The following is an 18,381-nucleotide window of genomic DNA, read 5'->3' as shown; positions in this document are numbered from 1 at the left end:
TCAGATGACGAAATTATTTCGGGTGGTGAAATTGATGATGAACCACCAGTGCAGCAAGCATTGCCTCAACAGACAGAAGTTGAACTGGACAGGTTTGATGATCCTCGTACTAATGATGAAACTCCTATAGCTGTTATGGATAGAAACTTTAGGAGCTGTAAATGCAAATTGCCTGTGCTATGTGTGGGTACGCAAGGATCTGCAGGCCATGGATGTACAGTGTGCTGTGCAGTTTTCAGATCCACTAAGTGAAGAACATACCCCCTTCCAATATTCTGAAAGTTTTATTGATGAGGCTATAATTTACAATTTAGTTACACAGACTAATGTATACTCAACTCAAGGGTAAGGCAAAGTATAAATGCTAGTGCCAATGCAATGAGACAGTTCATTGGCATTCATTTAGTAAGTGGTATTGTGAGTGTTCCCATTTACAAGATGAATTAAGCAAATGAGACAAGCTATAAACAGATAGCTGACACGATGCCACTCTGTCAATTCTACAAGTTGAGGAAGTGAGACCTGAGTTTCTCCTGGTGTATACAACTTTTAAATAACTTCCGGGAATTCAGCCAGGTAACACTTTCAGCGACCGCAGATATTTCGGTGGGAGAACACCCCGCCATTGTCGAGGCAAACTGAAACGGACAGGCGGCATACGTGCAAATTTAAAACCTCGGTTCTCGGACTAAAGCAGGAAAGATAACACACACACTGAACACTAGTGCCACCAAAGATGACCAAAGTCAGAGCTATTGATAGTGAGACTATGAATGCGCAGGTGAGGTAGCATTGACTCTGTCCCTCTGTTTTATGACAAGGGAGAGAGCCAGATTCCAAATAGAGTTTAAACAGAAACATCCATCCCTGTTAACGAGGTTGCTTGCTAATTTAATCTCAACGAGCAGACAGATGGAATTGCGATGGGTAGTCCATTGTCTCCTGTGATCGCAAATTTGTTTGTGGAAGACTTCGAGGAATGTGCATTGGAGTCATCGCCTTTGAAACCCGCCTGTTTCTTTAGATACATTGACAATACCTTCATTGTTTGGCCTCATGGTAGGGAGAATTTGAATGTCTTTCTAGAACATCTGAACTTGATCCACCCGAACATTCATTTTACGATGGAGGTGGAAGAGGATGGTTGCATTCCCTTTCTTGACGTGTTGGTTAGGAGGAAGGATGATGGATCATTGGGATAGTCTACAGGAAACGTACTCACCCCGACTTGTACTTACAGGCTAATAGTTGTCACCATCCGGCTCAGCGTGAAGGGGTACTTCGTACCTTGGTACACAGGGCACATGTCGTTTCTGACGCTGAAGTTACATTTTGTCAAAATGGTTATAGTGATAGACAGATTGAACGTGCATTGCGCTATCGTCCAACTGAACATCGGGTGACTGATGATAATTCTGAGTCAACACCTAAGTTTACTGCCTTTTTGCCTTACGTAGGAAGCACGTCCAACAAGATCGGTCGTATTTTACAGAAATATGATGTGAAATGTGTTTTCTGACCTCCATCTAAAATTAGAGCACTTTTGAGTTCCATTAAGGATGATCGTGGACTGCGTAAGGCGGGTTATATCGTATTCCTTGTAGCTGCGGCATGGCATATATTGGTCAAACTATCAGGACCATGGAGGACTGATGTTCTGAACATAAACGGCACACACAATTACAGCAGCCAAGTAGATCTGCTATTGCTGAACATTGCTTGGATACTGGTCACCCCATGTTACATAATAACACCGAGATATTGGCATGCACGTCCAGCTATTGGGACAGTGTTATTAGGGATGCAGTTGAGATTAAATTAGCGAGCAACCTTGTTAACAGGGATGGAGGTTTCTGTTTAAACTCTGTTTGGAATCCGGCTCTCTCCCTTGTCAAAAAACAGAGGGACAGAGTCAATGTTACCTCACCTGCGCATTCATAGTCTCACTATCACTAGCTCTGACTTAGGTCATCTTTGGTGGCACTAGTGTTCAGTGTGTGTATTATCTTTCCTGCTTTAATCCAAGAACCGAGGTTTTAAATTTGCATGTATGCCGCCTGTCCATTGCAGTTTGCATTGAAGTGGCGGGGTGTTCTCCCGCCGAAATATCGGCGGTCGCTGAAAGTGTTACCTGGCTGAATTCCCAGAAGTTATTTGAAAGTTGAGGAAGTATTTGCATGTGAACGACAATGCAAATATGTTGCCCAGATGTGACACACAGCATACAAATTGTTCAAGGTGAAGCCATCTTTAGATCAACTAAAGAACAATTTTCTCAAAACTGAAGTTGAAGAATACAATGGCATTGATGAACTTATTGTGCCTTTAAAATTACACACTTCTATGTGCCAGTATATAAAATCAAAGCCACACAGATAAGACATAAAAGTATTTGTTTGAGTTGGTGCAAGTGGCTGCATTTATGATTTTAAAGTGTATGTTGGGAAGGGAACAAACACTGCATGTAATCCTGAGTTAGGAATGAGTGGAAATGTAGTGATGTGGCTGACTGAAATTGACATGCGTAGGCACATTCTCAAAGTCTTTACGGACAACTGGTTTACATCCCTTAATGCAGCAGCAAAGCTTAGAAATGAAGGAATATATGTTGTGGGAACCACCAGAAAAATCAAACTGGGTGGATGCAATCAGAAAACTGATGCAGGGATGAAAAAAGCAGCCAAAGGAACCTGCGATTATAGGGTAGATGAAGAAAACAAAATTGTAGTTTTGAAATGGTTTGACAATAAAGCTGTCCACCTGATTTCTCTTTATAAAGGCACAGAACCTGTTGCAAATGTGGAACACTGGAGAAAAATAAACAGATCGTACATAGAAGTTCTATGTCAGAACATTGTGCTGGAGTATAATATGCACACAGGAGGAATATGTCCATCCTGATTTACTGAATAAACATAAAAAGCAAAAGGTACTGCCTGAGAATTATTTTCCATTCCATAGACATGGCTTGTGTAAATGCTTGGCTGTTTTAGAGATGACATTGTGGTCAGAAAAATGAGAAGTAGCAGACACAGCAAGTGCCTCACTGAAGAAAGGAACTGGTACACCAGAAAGAAAGAGGGGCCGCCCAATCACAGATTCTCTAAGACCACATGCTTCCAAAAGAAAGCCTAACGCAATCTGCCCAGTTGCTGACGTGCACTTTGACCAAATCGGATACTGGCCTGAGCATTTAGATTCAGAATCAAGATGCAGACTTTGTACAAAGGCCTATTCAACAGTCAAATGCTCCAGATGCAATGTTGCATTGTGTTTTAACAAACAAAACAACTGTTTCAGAAGTTTTGATTAAAAATAAATCAGTAAAAAATCAATTTTGTAGAACAATTTTCGGTTAAAAATAAATGTAAGATTCAAAGAAACATGCTGTTTTATTCTTTAACTAAACAGTAAAAAGTTTTAACACTTTCTAATAAAATAAATAAGAAATTAGTTTATGTATTTATACTAATTACTTTAAATCTGAGTAACACATATAATGAATTTCAATGACATGCCATTTAGAACAATTACTTTATTTTTGAACCAGTAGCATCAGAACAACTTCAGCAAAGCATATGGCATATGTACAACATATATAGTAAATATTCATAAAAAAACATTTTTCCCAATTTTTCTCTAAATACCATGCACAAATAGTTAATGAGCAACAGATTCTCTCTGCGTGAAACCCTGTTAGCTAAGATTACAACCGGCCTGTTACAGTATCTTCAAATTCTTTATTGTAGCCGAGCCTCTGTTCAGAGGCCATGAAGAGATGGAAACCAGTTAGAGTGAAGTCTGGGCTGTAGGGTATATGTTCAAAAATGTCCCATTTGAACTGATGCAACAATTCTCACATTTGTTGGGCAGGATTCAGCCAAAAACTGTCATCTTAAATTGAGACACCAGTACCCTAGAGACCACAGCACTTATATTGAATTGTTATTTTCACTTATCTCGGTAACTCACAGTAGTAGTAGTAGTAGTAGTAGTAGTAGTTGTTGTTGTTGTTGTTGTTGTGGTCTTCAGTCCTGAGACTGGTTTGATGCAGCTCTCCATGCTACTCTATCCTGTGCAAGCTTCTTCATCTCCCAGTTCCTACTGCAACCTACATCCTTCTGAATCTGCTTAGTGTATTCATATCTTGGTCTCCCTCTATGATTTTTACCCTCCACGCTGCCCTCCAATACTAAATTGGTGATCCCTTGATGCCTCAGAACATGTCCTACCAACTGATCCTTTCTTTTAGTCAAGTTGTGCCACAAACTCCTCTTCTCCCCAATTCTATTCAGTACCTCCTCATTAGTTATGTGATCTACCCATCTAATCTTCAGCAGTAGACTTGAGAATTAACTGCCATTCACATTTCATAAAATCCAGAACAAGATTCCTTTGATGTCCCAAAAAGATAGTATCCACAAACTCTCCAACTGACAGGGTTTAGTGTCCTTTTTCCTGTTTTGTTACGGTAGGCAGTATGACCTCACATGATGGTCATCCATTTAGTTCCCTCTTGGGATCGACTACTTTTCTCTTACCACTGGTCACTATTTCGTTTTGTAAGACTTCCCCTTTCACATTTTAATGATCACAGAAGTCCAGAGAAGAAGTCACCTGCTGAGTGCTGCTGTGGTTCATAGAAAGAATTTTTGGAATTCAATGACAACAGAACTTCCGGTAACCTGCTTGCATCTCCTGTATAACACTCCAAGGTGTTTGTGGAAGCTGCCCCCCCCCCCCCCCACACACACACACACCTGTTAGCTAGACTACTACACTAGTATGAATGTAGTGTTACCTGAGGTTCACCAGTCTGCCAGGAAACTTGTCAAACGGTATGGCCCAGCAAATACAATACTTGAAGAAAAGCCTGCGGAGCTCTGACATTTCGAGAATGCAGTCCACGCTGGGCTTTAATTTATAAAATTTAACAGAACAGAACTCCAAAGTGTGCAATGCTGACACTTGAGCTATGTATGATATTGCTTTTCCACCAAGACATTGACAATAAGAAATTTTCAATCTGAAACACAGCAAAATTATATTTCTGTAGAACTGCTAACAGGAAATATTTCAGCAGAAACCTTTTTAGTAATGTTTATAAGGATTTTTACGATAATATAAATAGTACACTGTTGTCAGTAGTTCAAGTCATTGTTAAATCAAGTAACAGTGTAAAAGAAGCAATTTTTACCTATCTATAATCTATCATTAAGCGTTTAAATGCACTCAATTTCATCATTTTGTGTACACATACAAGCACACAAACACATGTGAATTATGAAAAGGATACAGTGAAACACAGTGGGGTTATAATTAAACTTTTGCTACTTGATCCAGTAGTGACAAAATTATTTACTGTATGGGAACCCAACTTTCTACGAATTATGTTCAAACTGTGCGCTGCAGGATTTGTGATGTTAGCAGTATTAGTGTCGTGACTTGTCAATATATGCCAGTACTGATAGTGCATTACAACTGAAGACAGTCTGGACAAGGCATGCGGTGCTTTATTTGTAAGGCTGTTTTATCAAAACAACAGTAATAGTGCTGCTACTCTTCACAAGTATCAATGCATTTAAGGAATATGGAGAGGTCCTCTTTCCACACTGGGGTTGAGGAATATTATTCATATATTCAAAATAACTGGTGATTTGGGAATTGCTCCTCGGAGAGGCCAACTGTGGTGCAAATTTTTGAAGAAGTTATGTTGCCACGGCTGAGTATGCCGAATGCAATGTGCTATTTTCGAGCAGTGCACGAGCTGTGTCAAGACAGCTGAACATTCCACATTCCACCATTTGAAAAGTGCTGCGAACAACTATGAAATGGTATCCATACAAAGTTCCTGGCTGTTGTGTATGCAGATGGTCATCACACTGAGCAACACTTTGTAACCCGGAACTTAACATGGTATGCAATTAACAAATGTTACCCTCTCATGCAGAAATTAAGATGTGTTTCTTTCAATGGTTTATTTGTTATTTCTCTTCTGCATGCCCTTACAAATGTTTCCACAAAGTTTCATCATCCTATGATCACACTTTTTTCACAGGAGCCCTCTCAAGTAGCAAAAGGTAAAAATGAATACTCTGTATGTACACACATTATCTGCTGCTATTACCAATATAGATACTACAGTCTATAAGCTGGGACAGTTTTAAATATCACAAAATACTGCTACTCCATTGTAAAACACATGACACATTTATTATGTACTCACATACACGAACAATATAAATGAAACAGCATTAGAACTCAGAATCAGATTCCACTATCAGTTTCCACACTGGGGAAGGCTGCAACATTTAAAGAGTAGAACTATGGGGCCAGGACTCTTTGAGGAGCTTACAAACTGCATCTCCTTTGCTTTTTGTAATCAACTACTAAATAGCACCAAAAGCTAAATCTGAGATATGACCTATAGATATTATGTTACAACATTGAAGCCACGTTTTCTGACATTTTATCATGACAAACACATTCTGGAGAGATCTTTCATGTGGCGTATGTTAGCTCTGCTGTGAACTTAATGTTTTTCATGTTTTCAGTTCTGAATCTGAAATATTTAATGATTTAAGCATTTGTAAAGCAAATGTACTGTATCTGTCAGGTTTTTAATCAATGCTTATGTATTGCAAATATATGCAGTTTAAGTGATACACCACATTAAAGATCTTTTCAAAAGGCATCTTTTTTAATACCTTTTTTGTTGAGCTGAAGCATCAGGAAGTGTGACATTGGCGACCAAACACGCTACTGTACATTGATCTATTGATATTACTTATTATACCCTTGCATGGATATGCACTGTTTTTTGATCTTGTTTGATGTTTGGTCAGGTACGAGTGTTCCAAGTTTCTTCAGTTTCCCTAAGCTCTTGTTTCAAATTTTACCTGATAAATTGTACACTGAATTCATGTTGTGCTATTTTCAGACTCATGGTATGCTATAGGTACTCACAATAAAATAAAACACACTATAACTCGGGAACAATACGTTCACAAAAAGGAATGACATCAGTGAGTGAAGAAATTGTTGGTAACTACCAGTGATGGGACACATTTTGCATGCTTACTTCATCCAATTATTCATGAAAATCTCATTAGATGGTGCCACCTATGTTACCATATTCTAGTGAACTCTAGTGAGCCATTTACAACTTCATGTGTCTTTCCAGCAAGGGATCTAAAAGCCAATGTCGGGAACAAAAACTGTTTTCAACATAATGGAAACATTAATATTGAATGTAGGTTAATGACCCATCAAAGTATAATAAAAATGTACAGAGCCAGAAATTTGATAACAGAGCTTCTGCTGCTCTGTTGATTCCCTTTCATCATAAGCAACAGTACGTGAGGTGATGGTAGGAGACCCTTAGGCAGGATGAACAGAGTGTTCAATGGATCCATATGAGCTGTACTACACGGGACTTAGGCACCCAAACTTCTGATACATAGAGCTAATTGGAATTTCAACGCGCACCCTTATCACTTAGCTACTACCTGTTCGAAAAACGTCACTCGATGTCAACAGTTCCAAAAACATTTACTGTCATTATTTACACCCTTGTGGTAAGTACACAAAATGTGTCTTGGTGATTTCAGCTCTGTAATTCTTTACCGAGAAATATATTTTAATACATGCTCTGGAGAGGCTCCACCACAGACCATTTTACTACAAGCCACGCCTGCTTAACAGACTTTCCAGAAAACCTAATGAATTCTCATACTGTATAAAACATCTTTTGTGTAGAGGTTTTGAACACACATATGCCTTCACTGGCAATATGTTATATAATTGTAAACCCATGTATGTCATAATGTGCCGAATTTTTTATGTATGGCAGCTGGGATGTCAATCTGATTTTTAATGAATGGACGAATAGCGGCTGTAAAGGCTCAGTGTAGTACAGTAGTTCAATGGCTACCTGAAAAACATGTGTCCATGAGCTGTCTAAGAGTTGGAGATTTCATCGTGGGAATGTGGCTCTCTGGAAGAAGGATGATTCGTTTAAAGTCCTGTCAAGATCGAGGACATTAGAGATGGAGCACAAGCTCAGATTGCATCAAGGATGGAGAAGGAAATCAGTCGTGCCCTTTCAAAGGAATCATCCCAGCATTAGCCTGGAGCAATTTAGGGAAATCACAGATGTGACTCTCTGGAGTCCCCCAATGGGTTTAAGTCCTTGGTTGATTGCTTTTGCCACTGTATATCAACAATATTTCATTTGTGGTCTACAAGGTGTGATAAAAAATGTAATGGGAATTTTTGTTTTTCTTAAAGAATCTTTATTCATTCATCAGCATCAACCTCGTTCCGAGAAGAACCTTTGCATGTGATCGAACTTCTCAAATTTCTTTACGGTCTTGGCTCTTTAGGCAATGTCCAATGGTAGGATTAGGTGTCAGTTTTGATGTCACACCTGTGTATATATGTTTTATCACCTGTTAAAAAGCAACTTTAGAATTTCTGGATTATTGTCAACATGATTCAGCAATTCCTGAGCGATGTACATGAGCTGTGTTGCGGCTCGTGTTGGTGCCGTTGGTAGGTTGGTATCGTGTAATATGGATAGTGGCATCTCATTTTCTTCTTGTGTTTACTGGCGCCACTACGTTTGCTGGCGTTGTCTGTGCGGAAGTGGCAGCAGCAGCATTAGCGATATCTAGTACCGTGGTACTATCTTTGGAAGGGAGCGAAGTGTTTCATGGGTCGGGTGTGTCGGCAGTTCGGTTGGGACAGAGCAGCAGTGAGGTCCGGCAGCGCAAGGACATGCCGGGACCACTGGCAGCACAGAGGCATCGCCAGATCGAGGGGCTGTAGTTGCGAGGGCCACAACCTCATTGTCCACCAGACCCAGGACGTTTGAGTTGAGTGAACATTAACCCAGTAGTGAAACCTCCACTATTACAAGATCACGCCTTTTGTTCACGCACTGCTGCTAGCAGGTTTGCTGAGATGAAGAGCAACAAGTGGACTGTTTGGGGTTGGCAAAATTAATTAGCCGTCCTTCACTTCTTATTATTAAGCATTGAATTCCTTGTGTTTGTTGATGAAGTTCAACCAGCAGTATTTTTCTGCCTAGTGGCCGCCAATGCCCCAGTTACCTGCCCTGGGGGTTAGCGTATTTTCGCGGCAGTGTACCTTTCCTCACCTTGCCGCTGCTGTATGGTAAGTCACGTAGTTCGACAGCCTCCTTGATTGTGGTTCGGATATTTTGTTCTTTTGGATTACCTTGGTCGTAGTGGTTCCTTATGCTTCTGGATGTTCTAAACACCGGATTCTCAAGATGTAATGCTGTCTACCGGTTCTGCATTGCCAGGGTTATTCCATCGTTGTGTTGGTTACCAGACGTTAGGTAGATTTTGCAAGAGTGTTGGTTTGAGTTGCCGTCCGGTTAAGTGACCACAACTCTTGGCTGCCAGTCTCATCGGTCACGAAGTTGAGCGACTTTCCCAGGCCAATCCTTGGAGCACTGTCTGAGGCCCACTTCTCTCTTCGTTTGATCAGATTGTGATGATTTTTTTTAAATATTTTAATTCTGAGTTATTACTATTGAGGCTTTCAGCTGACAAGTAATTTTAATTTCTTGTCAATAAGGCCTTCAGCCATGAATGCAATTTGTCTAAAGAATGTTTAAATAGATATTCTCTCTTAATAGTGAAATTTTGATGATTGTGGTTTTTTAAAAAATATATATATTTTAGTACCTCTTGGAGAAGTTTAACTGTTCTTAAGAATTTGTTATCCAGGCATTCAGCTGTTAAATTGTTTTTTTGAGTTATTACTATTGGGGCCTTCAGCCAAAAAATAATTTGAATTTCTGGTCATTAAGGCCTTCAGCCATGAGTGCCACTTGCTTAAGAATTTTTTATTAAACAGTGTGTCTTAACAGCCAGATTTGATAACTGTTCCTCATTGTCAGCCTTGTTCACAATTGGTTCCAAATAAAGTGTACGTGACTTTAAAAAAAAAATAATAAAAAAAAAAAATAATCTGAGCCACGGTAACTGAGTAAGGCCCCATCCACACTGAATCCTACCTTCCCTAAGTACTACATCTCAGTCCACATGATACTGTTTTTGGTTGAAATTCAAGAATTTCAGAACAAACTTTGCTGCTACATGTTTCATGCCCAAAATATCTGAAAAAACTGATTAGTATGGAGACACAGGAATCACATCATCATCAGTAACCTCTCTGATGGTGATTCAGCGATTTTCCAGAAAAAAAATAATTTTCTTACTTCTTCCACACTGTCATCAGTAACTGATGTGCTAAGACGTCCAAGGCAGTCACTGTCTTCAACGTCTTTTCAATTCTCTTTGAAACATTTATATGACTCAGACGAGATCTGCTAAATCCAGTCAACAATTCAAATTCGGTGCTGCACTTTATTCCATTTTTCAAGAGAAATTTAATGCATACTCTTTGATCCATCCAGCTTTGAAAGTAAAGCTTTGCCGAGCACTTGAAAACACGTACAACCTATTCAACTGTCAACAATAAACTAAATATTCAAAACAGCTGAAAATGCAAACACACATCAGAAATGTGTGTACCAATAAGATAAAGAAACTGGAAAAACCACAGGCTCTGAGAACATTGCTGCTGCCGTATCAAGTTTTAATGATGACCAGAATGAAATTTCCACTCTGCAATGGAGTGTGTGGTGATATGAAACTTTATTGCAGATTACAACTTTGTGGTCTATCGCTAGAGCACTTGTCCACAAAAGACAAAGGTCCTAAGTTCAGACATGTGCAACATCACTAGACATTTCTCACCCCATACAGTGTGTCATTTTTCTTCTCTCTTGCTCTGCACATTATACAGTTTCTGCAGGATGTTTTCTTGATGGCATTGGGGGGAAGGGGAATAAACCTAGCAAAATGTGCCCAATTTGCTGCTTGCACTTTTAATGGGTAATCCCATAATGAAGCCATCCATGTCTAGAATAGTCTGGTGGAAGAGTGACTGTTTCTATTATGTCCTCAGCCAGCTGACTTCTAAACTGATTAAAACAAGATTTTTCTCCTGTTACTTAGTTTAGTGTGACATATGAATTGAAAATCCCAATGTCCATCAGGTACAAGAAAATTTTGTTGTATCCTTTGGCATATCTTCTCATGACAGAGAAAGATAACAACTGCTGATCTTGTCTGTCAACTGCATTCATTGAATTACTTGTGTTGTATAACTGCTTGGGGCTTCTGGACTGGGGTTTCGGTTTTCCTGTCAGTTTTTCCTGTTACTGTCATACTGACATCTGTATGGATAGTTGATAGAATATTTACTTCTTTTATATCCATCGACTTCAGAGCCATGAGCCATTATCAGAACTATCAGAAACGTCACATTCAAGAAATATTTCTTTCAAGAAACACTGCTGTAACTTTTATTCAAAAGATTTTTTTATGTCCTTGTCCGAGAGAAACTTTTTGCAATACAGCATTGCTTGCTATTACACAGCTGCTGAAAAAGTCTGAAAATGATTGCTTATAACTCCCAAAATACCAAAAGAAATCAAATGTGGTATACATCACTAAATAGATCATTTTTTCAGCTTTCCAATGATATATAATGCACCACACACCATCTATTGACAGAAAATAAGAAACACTAAGAAGAAGCTATAGCTGACTGTACTACCAGCCAACAATGTAACAGCAGCTTGAAACCTGCAGCCAGCTGTATAAGCCAATGGGTTAATAAATGTCAATACAGTACTGAGTGAAATGCTTTTCCAAAGTCAGAACACTGGATAGATCAGTGGCTTTCCAGTTGTCATGTAGGAAAAACCCACGGTTTTGCATCACAAGTATTTTTGTAATCCGTGCTTGTCGGCACAAAAGAAAATCATTCTGTTTGTGATAACTCATTACATTTGAGTGCAAAATGTGTTCTAAAATTCTGCAATAAGTGGATGTCAGAGAGATCTGATGGCAGCTTCACGAATCACTTCTGCAACCGATCATATAGATGGTATGATCCATGCTTTCTTCTAACAAACAGGCAGTTTCTTGTTTGAGTGATCCACAGTAAATTACTCTAAAACAGGTGCTGGCCCATACACAACTTCTGTCTAGAACCCAAGGATTCCACGGAACTAGCTCACTCTAGCACTTTCAGCTGTTTCTCGAGGACAATTACACTAACATTTATATCACTCTTCTTTTCAATGGTGTGAGAATTGAACTGGGGCAGTCCTCCTTTGTGAAAAACATTTTAAACTGCAGTACAACATATCTGCTTTTGCTCTGCTGCACTCAGTATGAGTTACGTTTCACCACAAGACTCTGGACATTAACTTCGGGGCCACTAATTGTCTTTTCGGTCAGCGTGGATTTTGTTTGAGTTCAGAAGAGTCCTTTTGATAAGATTGTGCCACAGTAGTTGTTGAGCTGGAAGTGTGACTGAACCAAGTACAATAGTGAGAAAATTTTCGAGATTGTTTATGTGTGCAAGCTATGTTGCAAAGAAACTTTTTTTCTGAGATTAAGAAGGAACAGGGGTATTTCTAGAGGGGGTGGGGGGTGGGGGCATTATCTGATATGATAAATATTGATGATAATAATTTCTAGAAATACCGGTATAACAGTTTGTCTAGGATAGCAATGAATGATCCTTTAGAGTAAGTCATAAGAATAAATTAAAAAATAAAATAAAAAATAAGAATAAAATAAAAAATAAGAACAAAATAAAAAATAAGAACAAAATAAAAAAGAACAAAATAAAAAAGAACAAAATAAAAAATAAAAAAAGAATAAAATAATAAATAAAATTTCCAATACTGTGTACGTTTTAAAACCAGCAGAAGTGGGATGAAATAGGGCAGACATGTACTCTTCCCTTTCCAAACTCATTTCTGAACACAATTGAGGACAGCAGCAGAGTTCGAGGAGGTGTGAGGCAACTGTGTTTGACCACTGTTACTCAGGAAAGCACAGAATGGCTGTGGGAAAAGCGAGGGCACTAGAAGTTGGAGAAAACTGTGTTTCTGGAGAGCAGTGAAAGAGGCACCCCGAATGTTCTGGAAGGTTGATATAGGAGCATCTAACATTAAATTAAAAGGAAGATACAGTTTTGAGAGGAGAGCTACTCCTTGGCAACAGTAGAATGGACTTGTTCCTGCACACTGAAGCGGATAGACATGAAATGGTCAATAAAAATATTTTACAATAACAATTATGAATGTTATGCAAGGTGATGTATCTGACATCAGATGTTCGTTGAGGCTCAACATGATGGACATTGGCTGAGAGCAGACAGTGACACTTGAGGCAGCACAACCTCACTGATGCTCTAAGCGGAATTGGTAGTTTATCTGATGTTGCAAATTAAAACCATGTACACCTATGACAGTCTACTGCACAATGTCTCTCAAATGCATTGGTACATGGGCTATGGACACTATCTTGCAGTGTATATTGTGGAAGATGATTGTGTTTTGCCTTATGGGGAAAATCAACAATAGTGCTGGATCTTATTGTGAATGGTGCCGAGCAGTGTCTTAAATATCCTAGTGTTTCACAGATAAAGTCCCTTATGACATCATATTCCATACAGCAACCTTTGCATGAGCAGGTGTAATGATGGCCCATTGGCTTATCTTCCACTGGTGTTGCTAGTTCATGGAGAGCACAGTGGGTGACAGTTACTCAGAATTATTGGTTCCATCAATGTTCCTCAAATTCTAACATGATATATAACATGATGCATATATATCTTTGAGTTGGAATATGATAAATATGTGTACCAATAATGAAAACTCCTGGATGGAAAAATACATAAGATATGTGAAAAGCAACCACTTACCTTGTAGTGTAATGTGTGACTTTAGTGAAGTGATGTGCCGCAAAAATGAATGATGATTGCCAGTGTAAAAAGTTTAGTTAGGTACTGAATTTGTACAACCTGACGTTTGGCTGTACGTTTTATTTATGCTCACGTATCATGAGACAGATCGACACAGCGTATATGCTAGTTGGGCCAATGACAGACATCTTAAATCCATTCGTGGTGGAATGTAATGCACCAGCCATTGTTCAGGCATAGTACGGAGGTGGACTGTGTAAATATTTTTGTGGTCACTATTAGTTATCTATATTACCACCTGAAGACAGCAGACTCCTTTCTCCAAGATGCAAAGTCTGTGTCAGCTATAAATCTAAAAGATCGATTATGAAAAATAAATTCATGTGCTGTATTTCACTGCCATTGTATACATTATGCTTTATACTTTATCACAGCGTATAACTTTAACCAAATTCACAATAAAGACTGGTCTTTGTCATTTTCACTAGACAGATGGAATATCCCATCACTTTTCGAGAATGTAATAGATTACGCCTCAGTGGTAACTGCTAGTCGGACGGCTTATTCCGAGTAGTCAGGTCCAGCCTTAGAGATACAGTGTGAACCACGGAAGAAAAGTGGCTGTGCCAATGCCTATGACATCGTGGGGAGAAGGGAAAACCTGTATCTGCATATCCAGTTGGAATCTGTTAACTAACACAGACCATTTGTGGATGTAGTCCATATCAAACTATTTGTGATGGTCCGCATAACTAACCAACTTCATTATGCACGGTCATCATAAATGAGAATATAAAATTTGACACACAAGCTTAATCTACATCGCCACCCAATATCGCGATAAAGTAGAAGCAGAACATCGCAACCTACAGACGATTGATGTGTTGGCCACACAAACACATAATAGAAAATGGTTAAAATTAGCTTTTGAGCTCTCGATTATTTTGCAGTAAGAGTACACACATTCACACATGCAACCACACAGACACCAAAGTGTACACACTCAACGCAGCAGAATGAATACCAACTTAGTTTAGAGCACAGGGCCTCAACATTATAGTCTGCTCTTTCTGGGCATGTTGAGTACTTACTTTCTGGCCAGCTGTCCACTTCCCCATCCTGTAATTTCATTCAAAGTGTACGCATGTGCCACCACAATCTGAGAACTTTTGCAGTGAATGAAAGGCAGGTGAGTATTGCAGGTTGCAGAGTAGCTAATGTGCACCGACTTTTAGGAGCAAACAACGCTTTAGGGCACAAATGCGCGTGCCTGTACCTCAAAGTGCCACCACTGTGTGTAAGTTCCTTCTCTAGAGATTTTGTGCGAGTTCTGCTTTTCACCTATCTTGTATGAATAAAAGTGTGTGTCACATTAAGAAATTGGACACGAAGTTACAAGCATTTAATGCAAAACAAACACACTGTCGTGTTGCTCACACTTACGTTTCCAGCTTTTTAAGTCGGTGGAGTGGCTCAAAAAGAGCATCTGTGTGTCCCGCACAGCTGAGCAGTTCAAGTTCTCGTAGGTCCGGGCAGTGCTGCGCCACGGCGCGCACCATCTCATCCTGCACCATGTCACTCAGCTGAAGGTGCTGTAGTTTCTGCAATCGTCCATTCCTAAAGGGACAGTAAACAGGTGTGTACTAGACTTATAACAAAACGTACAATATACAAAAACAATCTAATGCAAAATGTCGGAAACTCTGTGAGGCTTTTCTCAGACAATACTCTCGTCTGCAGGGAGGTCACGAGCCCAGAGTATAGTACCACAAAGCAGGAAGATTTCAGAGGATCTGTGATGTGTGCAGTGACTGGAAGATAATACTAATGTACATAAATGTAACGTACTACACATAAATAAGCAGAGACACTGATTGATGTCCGGTAATGCTGTTGGCGATAAATCAGTGAAAATGTTAACAACAATAAAGTATTTAAGTGTATACACCTGGAACAATAAAATACTAATGAGTATAAAAAGTTAGTTCTGTTGTAAGCAGATGCCAGGTTACGACTCCTTGGGAAAGAAAAAAAAATATTTAAAAAAAACTGAATCGACTGAACCTTACATATTCCTTCACTGGGTATCATTAAGTGAGGACGTATATGAAAGTGACCAAAACAGTGAGAATTTTTTTTATTGGCTCTTCATTTACTACATGGAACTGAAATTTCAGTTCCTCAATATTATCTTCCATTTCCACTTCTAAGTGTGATAAAAATAATAATTAACAAAAGCTTGCATGGGCCACACCCCTTTGTTGTCCTGTATTTTCACATATTACTTATTCCAGCAGTGTTTTCTTCCAGTTTTATGGAGCCACAATGTGGGGAATATTTTGGTGTTTAGCGGATTCAGTATGCGCATGGAAAACTCAAAATCCTAATGAAATTTCCAACTCCCTGGTAGGGTAACCATGCCCCAAGACAACATTTGTTTCCACAACTGCTGATGAATTTGCACCATATGATGCTTGTTTAGTTTTTAACTGTACTAATCTTGCAGACTACAGACTCTGGAGAGGCTAGTATTTGATCCAAGAGCTTTCACATTGGCGACATTGAAGGAAATCACAAGCAGGAGAATTGATGCTGCTGACATTACTGTTACTCAGTTTGAAAATCAGATTAACCTAAGAGGACAAGCAAAGTAAAGACTACTTGAGGATGTAAAGGAGAAAGCATATGTTTTGCACTAGTTTGCACTGATAAGGTAAGGCCTAACATAAACACTGTCAAATCTTTAACTCAGGCTTCCCATAATCTACATTTTGCCAATTTTATGTAATTAAATTTGGCATAAATCAGTCACTACTATAGTGAAACATTCTGTGGAAGGAACTTTCATTTAGGTTGGTTGGTTTGGGGAAGGAGACCAGACCGCGTGGTCATCGGTCTCATCGGATTAGGGAAGGATGGGGAAGGAAGTCGGCCGTGCCCTTTCAGAGGAACCATCCCGGCATTTGCCTGGATTGATTTAGGGAAATCACGGAAAACCTAAATCAGGATGGCCGGACGCGGGATTGAACCGTCGTCCTTCCGAATGCGAGTCCAGTGTCTAACCACTGCGCCACCTCGCTCGGTGAACTTTCATTTACTACTATAGTAAACTGTAATATAATACTATAATGTTAACAAGAAACCTGTTGTTTCTTTCAAACTATTAATTGTATTTTAGTATGTATATGACGTTGTCTATTGCTGTAATGGCCGAATGACAATAAAATTATTATTATTATTATTATTATTATTATTATTATTATTAAGGCAAACCTCTAAGATTTTTTTTCCTAGGAATTTGAATAGCTGTAAAAATCTAGCAAAAGAAGGTATCAATATTCTGTTCCACAGATATTTGTAATAATGATATATCAAACTTTGTACACAAGAACATTAATTCCAGTCTGACAGAATTTCATAGAAGGGACATTTGTACTCATCTTGTTGAAAAAATTTCAATTATTTATAATTAAAACATATAACTTCAATAAGCATGAAAACATATGTGTGCATCCATATGACATTCTTTAACAACTGTGCCAAATTTAGTTACAATGCCTTGAGAACTTCAGATTTTTTTCAAAGTACTGCAACTTCGCATATGTCCCCCCTTAAAAGAGCAAATAGAGAAAATCCAGCAACGACCAGCCAGTTTTCTCTCTTCATTATATATTATGTGCAACACTGTAACAGAAACCGTATGAATTCCAGTGGCAGATGTTACAGGAGCCATTCTGCTCTGTGCAGAAGCTTACTGTTAACATTTTGAGAAAATTTGTTCCATGAAGTGAAAAGCTAGATATTGCTTCCTCCTCACACACAGTTTGTAAAATAACTGTGACTGGAAAAAGAGAATTTAGACCTCGCACGAGGTATTATATTACATGCCCTGTGCACCGTTTGCAAGCAGAACAGGTATGAGGTGAAATGACAGTTCCCTCCACCACACACTGTAATGTGCCTCGTGGGGAATACTTGGAGCTGTACAACTACATCGTAAGTTTATGTATGTTGATAGGCCTGTGCCTCCTGATACGTAACATGGTAAAACATTCTTTTTTTGAGCTGGTAAGGAATTCCTACACTGATACAAGGAAGTCCTACCTCGATACACTGTTGTTTATTGCCAGTATACCTTGTTAGACACTAATTAAAATTTTATGACATGAAATGACTTCTTTTCCAGTATATAAGAAACACTCATACTCAGTCATATGAAACTCATTTATTCATTTGCTGTGTTCTGCAGTCCTCAATAAGGAGCAGAGCTTCCTGGAACAGGAGGGTCAGAAAACAAAGAAATTAAGATTTAACTAATTCAAATTTTACAAGCAGTAGGTGTATTTTCTATGGAAAGGATGAGAATCCAGCTGAGCCGTGATGCTATAGGAAGTGTTGAAAATCAAGTTAGTTAGTTTCATGTTCCACAATTCAACTGCACCATAAACTGTAAAGTGGAATGAGTCATTTTTCGTTCACGTTGCAAGATAGCTTGTAAATATGGCTCATCCTGAACATTTATAACTGTACTTACAATCACTTTTAAATATACATCTG

General features: G+C 38.9%; 1 protein-coding gene across 5 annotated transcripts in view; it reads right to left on the bottom strand.

Moving 5' to 3' along the window:
* The window catches only part of LOC124551086 (F-box/LRR-repeat protein 17-like), a 72,452-nt gene that overhangs the window by 3,167 nt on the left and 50,904 nt on the right, over window positions 1–18,381 (bottom strand). For 4 of the 5 annotated variants that reach the window (XM_047126016.1, XM_047126014.1, XM_047126015.1 and 1 more), the window contains exons 6-7: window positions 15,268–15,441; window positions 4,802–5,026 (exon numbers count right to left, since the gene is read on the bottom strand). In XM_047126016.1, coding sequence (XP_046981972.1) covers window positions 4,802–5,026; window positions 15,268–15,441 — 399 coding nt within the window. The remainder of the gene's footprint in view (window positions 1–4,801; window positions 5,027–15,267; window positions 15,442–18,381) is intronic. The other variant, XM_047126017.1, reaches the window with a different exon arrangement.

Source organism: Schistocerca americana, chromosome 9 (assembly GCF_021461395.2).
Source record: "Schistocerca americana isolate TAMUIC-IGC-003095 chromosome 9, iqSchAmer2.1, whole genome shotgun sequence".
Classification (NCBI taxonomy): Eukaryota; Metazoa; Arthropoda; class Insecta; order Orthoptera; family Acrididae; genus Schistocerca; species Schistocerca americana.
Note: the sequence above shows the minus strand (reverse complement) of the source record. Positions and strands in the feature narration are given on the sequence as shown.